At 30.4% G+C, this 15081-nt stretch overlaps 1 protein-coding gene across 1 annotated transcript in view; it reads left to right on the forward strand.

Moving 5' to 3' along the window:
- The first annotated feature begins 2754 nt into the window (after window positions 1-2754).
- LOC111637964 (cytochrome P450 302a1, mitochondrial-like) overlaps window positions 2755-15081 on the forward strand; it is a 36770-nt gene continuing 24443 nt past the window's right edge. The window contains exon 1 of the mRNA XM_023383569.1: window positions 2755-3071. Coding sequence (XP_023239337.1) covers window positions 3042-3071 — 30 coding nt within the window. The 5' untranslated portion in view covers window positions 2755-3041. The remainder of the gene's footprint in view (window positions 3072-15081) is intronic.

Consider the following 15081-nt stretch of genomic DNA (forward strand, 5'->3'; position numbering starts at 1 on the left):
CACGCGACCGAGGACACAAGGGGTCCTAAAATGGGTATCAAGAAATGATCAGTATTAATTAAATTTTATTTTTCAAATTTTAAAGTTTGCCGCCATGGGACCGATTTCGTTTTCCTGAGAAATTGAATGTGTTGAAATTGTCGAATTTTACTTCATTGATGTCCAGTGGCGGCTCATGACTGTCTAAAATGGAAATGCTGAGTAACAGCTACTATACATAACAAACTATATGTATTTTTAATTAAAAATAAATTATTTTTCATATTAACCTACGCAGTACTCTGAAAGTAATTTCTGTTGTGCCATGTTGCCCCACTGTACAGCACTGCTGTGCTGAACAGTACAGTGCCGTTTCAAGCATTTCATCATAAGTGCGTATCGTTGAGGTATTGTTATCTGAGTGGGAGAGAGATGACACTGCAATGTTTAACAGTGCTGTCGCGGGAGGGTGCGCCGTATGCACCCGTCCTAATACGATCATTTTAATTTCGTATACTGTTTTGATCATCGCTGGTAATTTTAACCATGCATAATAATTTACATAGTTACGGTGTAATAAAAGTTGGAATATTATTTTATGATTTTATTTTTCGTTGATGAGTGCTGCAGTTCCTTAATGCTTATCAAGAGCCGCTGTTGTTGGATCTTTAACTTGTAAAGTAATTCTACTAGATTACAGGATTTTGGTTCGAATTCCGTTTAGATACATATTTATACCAGCCAGGAAAGAAAAAAAAAAAGAAGGATATTATGACAATCAAAAAAGCTACTCCCCAAGATTTTTACATTTTGAACTCAACACATACATTAAAAACACAAAGTTCTTTTTATTTATTTATTTTGTTCCCGCCCCCACACAATTTTGCTCACCTAGTGTAATAACTTCGATGCTTTTTATCGAAAATTTCTGAAAATTTTCAGGGAAGTTTGTGTATTAAGGCAATTGATGCTATTAAATTTTAGTGGTTAAAGTGGTTAAAGGTCAAGTGGATGGGAAGATAGATTGGGGTTAATGATTTTACTCGTTATTAGCATTTGCAATTTTTTAAAAATAAAACTCGCCTCTACTTTCATTTGTTTTGAACGTTAAATTATAAAATTTTTCAACTAAAAAAATAAAATTTTTGATTACATTCCTTTAAAAAAAAATAAAAAAGTTTATAAAATGTATAGTGATATATTGGAGTGATGTTATATAACATATGGAGATTGGAAAGTAAAATAAAATACAATTTTCAGAAAGTAATATTTCCCAAAAATTTACTGTTCAAGTTAATTTTAACCTTGAACCAGGATTACTTGCTTCATATTGATGTGTGTGATGTAGGTTATCTTAGTCATTCAGCACCTTACCAAGTTGACATTAATCATCTACTTTTCACTAGTTTTTTAATCTTGTATTGAGAAAGACTACTAATACCAATTTTGGCATTGGAAGTAAGTTTTTTCTTTATAAACTTTAATACATTATATTAAAAAAATTTAAATATTTGCATTAATTCCAGTGAAATTCATACTTATTATATTTTGTTTTTTAATTTAATATTATAAATTAAAAATATGTTTAATTTTTCTTGTTCTAACCTGCTAATTTCTATAATAATCAAGTTACAAAATGAAAAATGTAGAAAATTTTAATAATGATCTTAGTATTAACCTTCTGCAATAATAATTTTTTCTTTATCTTTTAATAGATGAATAAATAGCTTAAACTGATATAAATAGTTTACATGATATAACCTATAACCTTAAAATTTCTAAACATGCATGATATCAAGAGATAAAAAGGGTTATATTTTTTTATTTTTCAATTAGCCATTGATATTTTCAGGAGGTAAGTTGCATTTTTAATAATTTTGAATGATAAACAAGCAATTTCAGTATTTATAGAACTGGTTTGAAATTCGAACTTATCTAAACTTTCAAAAAATACTGGATTTTTTTCTGAAATCCTTGAAAACTTTCCTAGAAAATGATTGGGAAATGTCTCTTCTTGGCCTAGACGCAATACAGACTAAAATAATAATTTATGATTGAGGCGATACTCGGGATACTGTATTGATTTGCTGTTATATGGTGACGAAAAAATAATTATAACGAATTTAATAAATAAATTAATGAATATTTGAATATTCGACCATTTTATATATGATAATTTGTAAGAGTTTTCATAGAAATTTGAAAAACCTTTATGCAACTAAAAGTATTGAATGCGATAAATTTACATTTCCATAAAACATTTAAAATATAATTTACATTAAATATTCTTTATTTTTATGTAAATTAATTTATGGCTAAATAATAAAATAAATTCATCTTATTTGAAATTTAAANATTTAAAATATAATTTACATTAAATATTCTTTATTTTTTTTATGTAAATTAATTTATGGCTAAATAATAAAATAAATTCATCTTATTTGAAATTTAAAAAATGTACTTAATGTTTACATTTTTAAAAGAAAAATTATGAAATATTATTCTATATTAACATTGAGAATTAAAATTTAAAATATATTTATAAATATTATCATCTCTTTAGTGTGTTTGGAGGGTAAAATTATCATTCGAATAGTTAAATATCTAAATTACAGATCGCTACGGGAAAAACAATATTTACAAAAAACGTATTAAAATTTCGATTACTCAACAGTAATATAAATTAATTTAATAAACGTGCATTATATTAAAGTTATGTAATTCGTAATAATATTGACGTGATTTATTAACATATAGATTTACACACACTATATGCTGTACATTTTAAATGAAGATTTATATATACCAGAAGCCGACAAACCTACACGCGCTTGTTACCACATGGTCTGGAATATTTTAATTGACATTTCTTTGACTATTTATTCTATTTTAGATAGCATGTTTGGCCACGATCGCAAGCTTTAGAGCTAAACTGCTGAGTTTAATAAAATTTTAAAGATTTTATATAAATATATGCATAGAGGTAGAGCTTCATTATTGAATTACGGATTTAAGCTGAAAGAGGTTTTCACTCGCTCAAATTTTCTGGCACACGACACTGAATGAGATTTTTGACTTATTCTAAAAAAAATGTAAGTATATACTTCTTATTAAAAAATTTTCATTGGAATTACGGAAATATTAAAATTGTTTTTACTGAGAAAGAATTTTATTTATTAGATGTAATGTATATAAATAGTAATAATTATATTTTATTTATCCTGTAAGTCATAATAATACGGTAGTATTATATTCCTTGTCAACAACTTGATATTCCTAAATTTCAAAATTATTGTTTATACAAATAAGATATTGTATTTAGGAGCGTTATCTACTGTATTTCATTTCTAATTGCGATTTATGCGAATTCAGTTGATTGTTTTTGATTCGATTCCATGTTACGGGAAATATTTTCCTGAGAAATTGAATGTGTTGAAATTGTCGAATTTTACTTCATTGATGTCCAGTGGCGGCTCATGACTGTCTAAAATGGAAATGCTGAGTAACAGCTACTATACATAACAAACTATATGTATTTTTAATTAAAAATAAATTATTTTTCATATTAACCTACGCAGTACTCTGAAAGTAATTTCTGTTGTGCCATGTTGCCCCACTGTACAGCACTGCTGTGCTGAACAGTACAGTGCCGTTTCAAGCATTTCATCATAAGTGCGTATCGTTGAGGTATTGTTATCTGAGTGGGAGAGAGATGACACTGCAATGTTTAACAGTGCTGTCGCGGGAGGGTGCGCCGTATGCACCCGTCCTAATACGATCATTTTAATTTCGTATACTGTTTTGATCATCGCTGGTAATTTTAACCATGCATAATAATTTACATAGTTACGGTGTAATAAAAGTTGGAATATTATTTTATGATTTTATTTTTCGTTGATGAGTGCTGCAGTTCCTTAATGCTTATCAAGAGCCGCTGTTGTTGGATCTTTAACTTGTAAAGTAATTCTACTAGATTACAGGATTTTGGTTCGAATTCCGTTTAGATACATATTTATACCAGCCAGGAAAGAAAAAAAAAAAGAAGGATATTATGACAATCAAAAAAGCTACTCCCCAAGATTTTTACATTTTGAACTCAACACATACATTAAAAACACAAAGTTCTTTTTATTTATTTATTTTGTTCCCGCCCCCACACAATTTTGCTCACCTAGTGTAATAACTTCGATGCTTTTTATCGAAAATTTCTGAAAATTTTCAGGGAAGTTTGTGTATTAAGGCAATTGATGCTATTAAATTTTAGTGGTTAAAGGTCAAGTGGATGGGAAGATAGATTGGGGTTAATGATTTTACTCGTTATTAGCATTTGCAATTTTTTAAAAATAAAACTCGCCTCTACCCTCAAAATTAATCTTTTTATCATTTTATAATTATTAATAATAATCAGTATTTTAAATAACATCTCATGATAGTTGGTACCACACAAAATTTTAAGGTTTGGCTTGGAAAGTTTACGCAACTCGTTGCTTGATTTCTATTATTCGATCGAAAATACCTTTCTTTATTTTTAGTCGTAAATTATAACTAGTTAACAAGCCTTATTTCTAGTAGGGAAAAATCTTTTTGTGGATTTTTTAACGTAATTCTCAGCACACTACGGATATTCTTATTCAGAATATCCATAATGTGTTAAGAATTAAAAAAAGAAAACCCTAAATAAATGTTAATTTAGAAGTAGGTAAGAATAAAGCATTTTTAGGGTTAACGTAAGAAAGCATTTTTAGGGTTAACGTAATCTTTAAAAAAATTTTAGCGTTAGATATATGTTATCAATAGCAGTGTATAAAGAATATATTCAAGTTGTAAGTATAAAAAGAATCGCGTGAATCGTAATATGAGTTAGTAACTAAAAAAATCTACGACATTCTAAACATAGAAACAACGACTCCGTGTTTCAATACAACTTCCAAACCTTCAAGAAGTCAAATTATAACTAAACCTGGGATGTTTATCGAGTATTAATTAATTTTTCAATGAATTATTATTTATTCTTCTTTAAATATTGTTGATAGTCTTTTTCTGCTCTGAGTGTTATGTATGATTATAGCGAATATATATTTTCTAAGGAATATATTCTCTATATGAAAGAAATAGAAGCTTTTGGATGTGACTGTAATCCAGGATCTTCCCCTGAGAATGTGTAATCTCTGAAAATCTCACAAAAGGCAGGGCTCAGTGTGGCGTTATCTTTTAGTAAATAGGTTTTTTTAATGTAAAAGTTACTTTTTACAGATCGGTTACTGTTAGTTTACCATTTTTTTTTCCGGTTACTATTTTCGCATACTTTGACCGTATATTTGGGGCACTTAATTTGGTTAATCCGTTACTATTCAATGCATGAAATAATTATCCTTTATTTGTTAGATTAACAAAATATGAAAATTATTGATACGAACAGTCGTTGAAAATTTGCGATGAAATTATTATTACTGTATGTTCTAATGTATTTCGCTTAGTTACGAGATGCTACCATATTATCTGTGGATACTTGTTGAGGTTAGAAATATGTCTTAAAGAAACATTAATCTAAATAATTTATCAGTAGACTTCAAACTAATGACAATATTTTTGACGATGATATATTTTTATTTAGTTTTATCATTCGATTATAATGATTTAATTACTGTATATTTCTATTATATGTATTTGTATAAAAATGAATACAATGATGGTGAAAAATTTTTACTGAAAAAATTTTATATATTGTAAATGTTTGCGAATTTAAAAATATATATATATATATATCACTACGCACAGTAGATCCCAGCATTGCCAGCAAAGAACTTTTTCTACATTTATGAGATAAGCTTTACAATTATTGTACGCTTAAGGAAAGTTTTATTTTAAAAAATGGCGGATGGGGAACCTGCCATCGTCGTAGTGCGATGCCATTTAGTCGGCATAATTATCTTTCAAATAATTTAAAAGTAGGTCTAAGTCTAAAACTTCAGCACGAATAAAGAAACGAAGTGAGTGTACTTTAATTATTGATAGCATACATTTAAAATAGCTGATTGAGAAAAGGATGCTTTATTGAGCTGAATATAAAACCACGAGAAAAAACTGAAATTAAGACACTTTTTTATTTACACGATTTCACTTATTCTTTATTGTATATGTTGCGTGCCAAACGTTATTTCCGACTTTCCATAGGTTCGCCATCCCGTTCTAAGATTAACAAAGATGAAATCGGGAAATACATACTGACGAATTGATTTTTATAGCCTTTCTACTGTATTACGAGTTTGTTTCTGATAGTGGACACATTAACAACATTGACATTTCGGTCAGAAGACGAAAACGGCCTCCTCTGTTGCAAGAAAAGGAAAATTCTCTTTTTTTTTCTGCAAATATATCCTGGCGCATTGCATCGTCCTAGTTAGTGAATATTTGGGAAAAACTAAATAGTGTAAAGTGACCGTGGAACAAGTACTCACCACACTACTCCAGAATTTTATATTAACCAAAACGAAAGCTCTACCGAACCAGACAGCTCGGTAGCACAAGTGCTGCAAAATAGTCATAGAGAGAATACAAAATGAGCCACAAGCATTACTGTAACTAGGCATTGCAACGAGGACATATGCACGCGACCGAGGACACAAGGGGTCCTAAAATGGGTATCAAGAAATGATCAGTATTAATTAAATTTTATTTTTCAAATTTTAAAGTTTGCCGCCATGGGACCGATTTCGTAACTAATGCTAATATGCTTTTTGATTAAAATTATAAAATGATTGGTCATTTCTATCGTATTTTTTAAATAAATATATATATATATTTTAATAAAATAGGTGGAGTTAAAAATAAAATTTTGCACTGGGCACACGAAAAGCTAGTTATGGCACTGGCTACAAGATTTCTGCCAACATTTGTGCCACTTATATACAGACCACCATCTTCAAAACATACGTTGAATGCAACTTTTCTTACATAACAGTACAAGTTTGGTTTATTTTGACATTTCTAGGTACGATGACTATAGCATAAAAACCAAAAATAATAGTACGAGAAACCACCACAAATTTTAGAATCGTGATCGAAATTAATATCAGTAAAACGTAAAATTAAAAACGGTTTTTTTATTACGAGATAGTAATGCACGAGTATTAGCATATTATCTTCAAATCGAGGATAATTTTAAAAAAACAAACCAAAATACAATGAAAACATTTGCATGGATCAAGTTGTTAAGCGATTTATATCAATTTTAACTTACCACTATTTAAGCGAAAATCGTAGAGAATGTTACACACTTTGAGGAAATAGTTCACACTTTGCAAAATTTTGAAAAACGTTTCTTAAATAGCACAAAAATCGAAAAATTATTAAATTTTAAAAAATATTCGGAAGGATAGCACTACTGGAAACATTGCAAAAATGTAATCCATTATTTCAAAAATTATGAGAACTTTACTTAATTATTGGAAACGTTTCATCTAATATGCTACTTGTTGCAATTTAATGGAGCACGCTTGCAAATAAATGAAAGATGATTGCAGTGGATATTAATGAAAACATTTCAAAACTTAGAATCGTTATATTTTAACAATGTAAAGATGTTTTTAAAATAAATTAGAATATTTTAATATGGCAGCTATCTTCAAGACACAGATTATCATTAATCTATGCTTCAAGATACATCGAACAGAACATAAAATGGGAGTACTTAGATTTGAATTTGAATAGAATATACAAATTTGTATATAGAACAAAAACATAATAGGACATTGGAGAAATAAAATTAAAAAATACAAAATAATGTAAAATGAACACGGTGCTTATATGAGAAAATATAAATAGAACTGTTGAGCGCGTGATATTTTAGTATACTGTATAGGCCTATTTCCATACCGAGGATAAGCATCTTTCTGCTTTGTTGTTGTTACGGGTTATCCTTGGTATGTTTGCATATGATTAACTTCTTTCTAATTTTCTTTTGTTTGGCCCCTATCAGTTATAAGCAACTTAGCGTCCTTAAAATGAGGGGATCATCATCTGGTAATGCTGACATGATGGCTATGCAGTTATATTTGTCTTCCTCAATCCAAATCGTATTCGTGCTCCTAAATTAATTCTTGTAACACGAAAAGTATAACCTTTTGCTGACCCTATTCTTATAGTCTAGAATGAAGGGTTTCTCGTAAATATCCGCAGCACTGTTCCTATCTATAAGTCCTTAGCGCTACGCAAGAGATCGTAAACCGTGGGATAACACCTATATACTACTATCCTGCTCTTGCATTTAAGAAACGTTTTTCAAATTTTGGAAAGTGAACTGTTTCTTGCAACGTTTGCAATATTTTCACGATATTTCGCTTAAATAATGGCAAACGACTGTAGTATACTTTATAAGCAAAGACGACTACTATACTTTTCGCTAATGTGAAATCTGTTGACTAGCGATAAGTCTTTATATTTAATGTAACTAATGTAAATACATATCTTATTTTTTCAATAGATAATTAACTTCGAAGGTCCTGATGGTTTTGACTGTATTAAGTATTTTGATTATAAACTTTTTATAAACATTTTAACGGTATTATACCACCAGACGTAATAAGTTTTTGTGTACAGTACAGTACCTATGACATCTATATACCTAATCAGAGATACGACAATGTAAAATTTTTACGCCATTTTCTGCTCCCTCCAATTTTCGCTTAAGTTAACTGTTGAAAGGAATAGTTACTTAATAATGGCGTAATTTTTATAGTTTGGCAGGGCAAAGGTGGAGCGAAACAATATTGTAATGGAACGAGTGTTATCTGCACATTTTACCACCAAAAACACTAATTTCTAAAATTTAGCGATCGCTTTTCAGTAAGACCTAAGCGGAAAAAAGTTGTGAGCACATGTGATTACTTGGTAAACCATCAATTTATATTTAAAGAAACCCTCAATATTGGTCAGTAGGGGAAGGTGGGCAGGATGCGGACGTTAAGGTTTGAAAAGTCATAAGATGGCAACCATTTTAATGAGGACAATAATTTTTTTATTCTCAGCAACTATAACATTTAATAATATATAATACAAAATTTAATTTTTGAAAAACTTTTTTAAAAACAAGAAAATTTAAATTTACATATAATTTTAAAATTATATGTAAATGTACTGACCATCTTGTCTCATCCGTGGTGTAAGATGGGGATATTATTTTTATATACAAGAAGGACAAATTAAAATGGTTAAACTGTCGTTTTCTTCAGTATTGGCATAAGAACAATGTGCCCATTTATCACAACGGCTACATTATACTTATTTATTCGGAAAATAATAATAATAAGTTTGAACTTACTCGTATTTACTTTACCAGACGATACCGTCACTTCGCGCATGCTCAGTTTCGCTATTTTGTAAGCAGACGATATTTTTTTTCGTGGAAAAATTTTTATTTCGATTGTTATCTCACATTTTATTTCTTGTTAAGATAGTATTTAAATTAAAAAAATGTTCTCATAAATAAAATGAAACGTAAAAACATAAATAATAAAGTAATACAGTATATACTGTATAAATTTATTACAGTTAGATATGATTAAAAGTGGAATATTTCATTTTCTATAAAAAGATCATTTTTAAACTTATTATTTTATATATTCGAAAAGGTAATATAGAATTATCAATGACAACAAATTTAAAACTAGTTCGCTGCACTATATTGCAGTGCCTCTAGCCAGCGGCAGAATTCATGGCCGACCTTGGGCCAGATGGTAGGGGCAAGGCGGGTACCCCGTCTTGCCCCTACCATCTTGCCCCAACGTGCACTTTTCATACTGACTGCAAACACGGGTCAACTTTATTTCAAAACTAAACAATTTCAGTCTTAAAGGTTACTTCGAATACCATAATATCTTCATCTAAAAGGTAATGTAAAAGTTCACAATAATACTTATTTTGTAGAAACTTTGTAGCGGGCGTAAAATTAGATGAAGTATTGCCGAAATGTAGAAAACTGTCTTACTGACAAACAATNTCAGTAGGGGAAGGTGGGCAGGATGCGGACGTTAAGGTTTGAAAAGTCATAAGATGGCAACCATTTTAATGAGGACAATAATTTTTTTATTCTCAGCAACTATAACATTTAATAATATATAATACAAAATTTAATTTTTGAAAAACTTTTTTAAAAACAAGAAAATTTAAATTTACATATAATTTTAAAATTATATGTAAATGTACTGACCATCTTGTCTCATCCGTGGTGTAAGATGGGGATATTATTTTTATATACAAGAAGGACAAATTAAAATGGTTAAACTGTCGTTTTCTTCAGTATTGGCATAAGAACAATGTGCCCATTTATCACAACGGCTACATTATACTTATTTATTCGGAAAATAATAATAATAAGTTTGAACTTACTCGTATTTACTTTACCAGACGATACCGTCACTTCGCGCATGCTCAGTTTCGCTATTTTGTAAGCAGACGATATTTTTTTTCGTGGAAAAATTTTTATTTCGATTGTTATCTCACATTTTATTTCTTGTTAAGATAGTATTTAAATTAAAAAAATGTTCTCATAAATAAAATGAAACGTAAAAACATAAATAATAAAGTAATACAGTATATACTGTATAAATTTATTACAGTTAGATATGATTAAAAGTGGAATATTTCATTTTCTATAAAAAGATCATTTTTAAACTTATTATTTTATATATTCGAAAAGGTAATATAGAATTATCAATGACAACAAATTTAAAACTAGTTCGCTGCACTATATTGCAGTGCCTCTAGCCAGCGGCAGAATTCATGGCCGACCTTGGGCCAGATGGTAGGGGCAAGGCGGGTACCCCGTCTTGCCCCTACCATCTTGCCCCAACGTGCACTTTTCATACTGACTGCAAACACGGGTCAACTTTATTTCAAAACTAAACAATTTCAGTCTTAAAGGTTACTTCGAATACCATAATATCTTCATCTAAAAGGTAATGTAAAAGTTCACAATAATACTTATTTTGTAGAAACTTTGTAGCGGGCGTAAAATTAGATGAAGTATTGCCGAAATGTAGAAAACTGTCTTACTTCCAAACAAAGAGAGCGATTCTGACGTTCTCTCGTCCCGTGATCCCTTTTGAGGTTGACATTTAGTTTCCCAAATAACAGCTAGATGAAAGCGTGTTAACCACGAATAAACAGACGTCCCAGTCTTACCCCATGGTCCCATCTTGCACCACCTTTCCCTTTAGGTAAATTTAAATAAATTATTTCAGGGTGAGTGGACAAGTGAGCGAGGAGATTTAAGGACTCTGGCCCTAGCCTAGCGCCATCTATATACGTAGTATTTACAAAGTGTTTATGCAATAAAAAGTTATTTAATTAATTAAAATTCTCGACCGTAAATAAACATTTTTGTGCTGCGATTTGAAAAATTGTAGACCTATAAATTCCCACTATGTGTCTGTCCTTTTTCCTTAATCTTGAGAATGTAATTAGATAGATGAAAGACGAAACCAGATATGAAAAGTTTAGGGGCAGGAGCCCCGATTTTCTATACAGGAATTCCTTTCTAGACCAGAAGTCACGTGATTTCAAGTCAAATTTCCCCACCACGGAGTTATATACGACTCTGTTGTAATCAGGAAAGTATCGTGTACAGGGGAAAGACACTACTAATTTGAGATTCAGAGCGTATATTTTAAATTAAATAAATTAAAAATATGATTAAAAATTGCCAAAATAATTCTTAACCCTTAACTGGTTTTATGGGGGCCGCGCGGCCCCCACGCGTCATATTTTTACGATTTTTTAAAAAACTAAATATCGTGCGCAGCTGCCATTTTATGTAATCTCATTACGTCGCGACTCTTAGCGAGTGCCAAATGTTCGGCCCTGTAGCACTTACAAGGATGGAGCTACGTACCTTCTGGGGGCCGCGCAGCCCCCACGATACCAGTTACGTTGGTTTTTTGTGGAAATGTGTTTTTATGTTTTTTTTTATTTTTACAATTATTTTGCAAAGATATCTCAATCTTGCATCAAAAATTCAAAATGACTACCAAAGAATCATTTGAACTGCTAATAGATGATAATATTATACAAATTGCTAGATCAAGCCGAAATCTCCTGAAAAGAGTATGTTGTCATTTTGTGCTGGAAAAAAAGATGGTAAATATGCTACTAAGTGCAACAGTTGTTTGAAATTTATTTGCAAAGTGCATAGTACTACAAAAATACTATGTGATAACTCTCAAGACTGAACTACGTAATTGCGTTAAAATGTTCCTGAGTCTTAAAAATAGAAGTGATTATATTACCTGTGGTTTTTTAACAAATGATAGTTAGAGGCTATAAGAGATACTTTTTTATAAGATTAGTTTCTTAAGAATAAGAAAAAAAAATATCTTTGGTAAAAACTTACAATAGGGTAGATTTTTGTATTGTTAAAAAAAGCATACACCAAAAGTTGTAACAATTTTGTGATTTCTTGTAATAATTAAGTAAAGAAAATTATATAAATAAATAAAAGTTGATTATACTAAAGAAGGGTTTCATTTAGCATTTATGTAGTTTTGAACTGTCACATTGTTAAACTTGCTCTCTAAAGGCAAATTTTGCTTGGGGGCTGCGCAGCCCCCATGATACCAGTTATGATTGTAAAATTTACGAAACCAGTTAAGGGTTAATCGTTAAGATTTAAAATGAATCAATAGTAAAATTATTAATAAAATTAAATGTTATAAATAAAGGAAATTAATTTATATGATTTCATGTTTATTTAATTACAACTAGCAGCTGAAGTAAAGACAAATTGGGCTGAAAAATATATCAATAAACACTTTATATAAAAATGTGTTTACTCGAAATTAAATCAAAAATAAATTATTAGGGATTTTTTATTACGAAAACCTAAAACTTTTTACATGTTATAGATTAACCTATTTACATAATATTACACTCTAAAAGAAGAATTTCAGAAAATAACTGGTTAACTTTGTCACTGTAAAAGTTCACATTTAACATTAAAATATTTACATATGCATCTATCAATATTTTTGCTTAAAAATATGATTCGTAGAAGTCACCTGTACTCAGTATGGTTTAGTAAAAATCATTTAACCGTTTGATTAATTCATATTTAATGTTTCAATTAAAGGTAAGAAAATTTACTTATAATTAAATTATGTTAAACTTTCTATGATAAAACGTGTTATAAATTAATAAAGTGAAATACAGAATCATTCGGTCGTCAGTTATTTTAATAACTTATATGATATTATAAATGTTAAAACAAAATACTGTACTAACTTTGAACTTTTTAATAGAGCAGCGATGGCAAATCTTTTCCCGACGGTGGGTGAAAAATAAATTCTAAATTTAGTAACTCTAAATCCGGGTTAAATGTTTTATTTTAGTAATTAAAAAATATCAAAAAAATGCAAGTCGTGTGTCGCATTCTTATTTTATTCCTGTTGTTCATTCTTTGGATGGTGTCGAGATGCACTCCATCTTCTGTAGAAATTCTAAAAACTGGTACAAAAGGCATGTGGTAATAAGACTTTGAACCGGTCTAACATCTTCGGGTGGTATTCGCGGTTTTGTGACGGAAGGGATTTGGTAAAAGAAGACGAGAGAAGTGGTTGTCCCATATCGACTCTAACAAAAGAAGACATTTCCTCCGTTGCTGAGGTGATAAATTAGCGTCAAATAATATTACGGATGCTATCAAAGACTTTGAACATTCCCAAAAGTTCTGTTCTTCACATTATAATGAAGATTTGAGGAAGATCTGATCGTCCCCTTAGTAGGTTTGTTTCTTGAGAACGATTTTCTAATTCTCAAGTTGAAATTGAAGCTTATAAGACGATTTGTAGACTTTTTGAGGATCCAAAAATTTGTGACCGACAAATAAAGAAAATCGGAAAGGATGAATTTTTGCGTCTTTCTGGAAATTGTATCACCGTGTTAATCTAAATCTGAACGAAATGATCTATTCAAAATTCCAGAAATGTTTTTAAGATTACATACTAAAATATTCTATGTGAAATGTACAGATAGAGTAAAACTTCTTTTAACGATCATCTCTCTAAAGCGGACACTTCTCCTTAACAGATAATTTTCGTTATACCTTATGTTATAAAGTTACATACTTTTTCTTATAAAAGATATGTAACTTTATTATAATCGACTTCTCGTAAGCGAATACACTTCATTACGGATTACGGATTTTATGTACTACGGATCAACCGTAGTACGTGAAATGCATTACGGTTGATGTCTAAATCTCCCTTAACGGACACAATAGATTCTCATCGATTTGACTTCCTTGTTTGGAGTTTCTGCGGTTGTAGTCAAATCGATTTCAAAGATTCAATACTATATTCCCTGTTGAGTTCTTAAAATCGATTTAACTATCCAATTTTATTATGACGGTAAAATTAATATGTTGGCTAACTTGCCGTTGTAAGAGGTCACTTGGGCTGCGTTTATGCAGATGCGAAAAGAGGGAAAAACAGGCGAAAGAGAACGTTTCGGATCAGAATTCGTACTCGCGACGCAGTTTATGCAGACGAGGAAATCGGAGTATTCGCGCGTAATGTGCGACAATTGCGACAGTTTCCCTCGTTCTCGAAAGTTCAATCCATTGACGTTTTGCTCGTATTTTTCTCCCCTCTTTTGAGTTGGCGCACGCACAGTAATTCGACAGTCTCGCTTCTTCGCAACGATAATAAAATTGGGACGACGGAGCACGCCGACAATCTGTCGAACGTGAAGAAAGTGGCCAGAGAAGCTGCAGAAACATAGCGAGGTCGTTAAATAAAAGGAAGAAAATTTTGATTTTTTAGGCAAATTTATAATTCGATAGTACATAATGCCAGCACATGAAAATGTGAAATACGATTATAACGCTACCTATGAACACGTAAAATTCATCTGATTTTACCTTTCCGCTTTCGCACGAATGCAACTAGAGGAAAATCAAGGAGAGTATTTCTGTAGGTGAATGGTCTTGGTTTGCTTGGTTTTACCTGTCCTGGTGTTTTTTCTTCCCTCTTGCATTTCTCGCTTCTGCATAAACACAGCCTTATCAGGTCAGGTCAGGTCAATCGGTGATTTACGACTATAATTATTAGA

The sequence above is a fragment of the Centruroides sculpturatus genome, unplaced genomic scaffold (assembly GCF_000671375.1).
Source record: "Centruroides sculpturatus isolate CEXI.00-Female unplaced genomic scaffold, Cexi_2.0 scaffold1170, whole genome shotgun sequence".
Lineage (NCBI taxonomy): Eukaryota > Metazoa > Arthropoda > Arachnida > Scorpiones > Buthidae > Centruroides > Centruroides sculpturatus.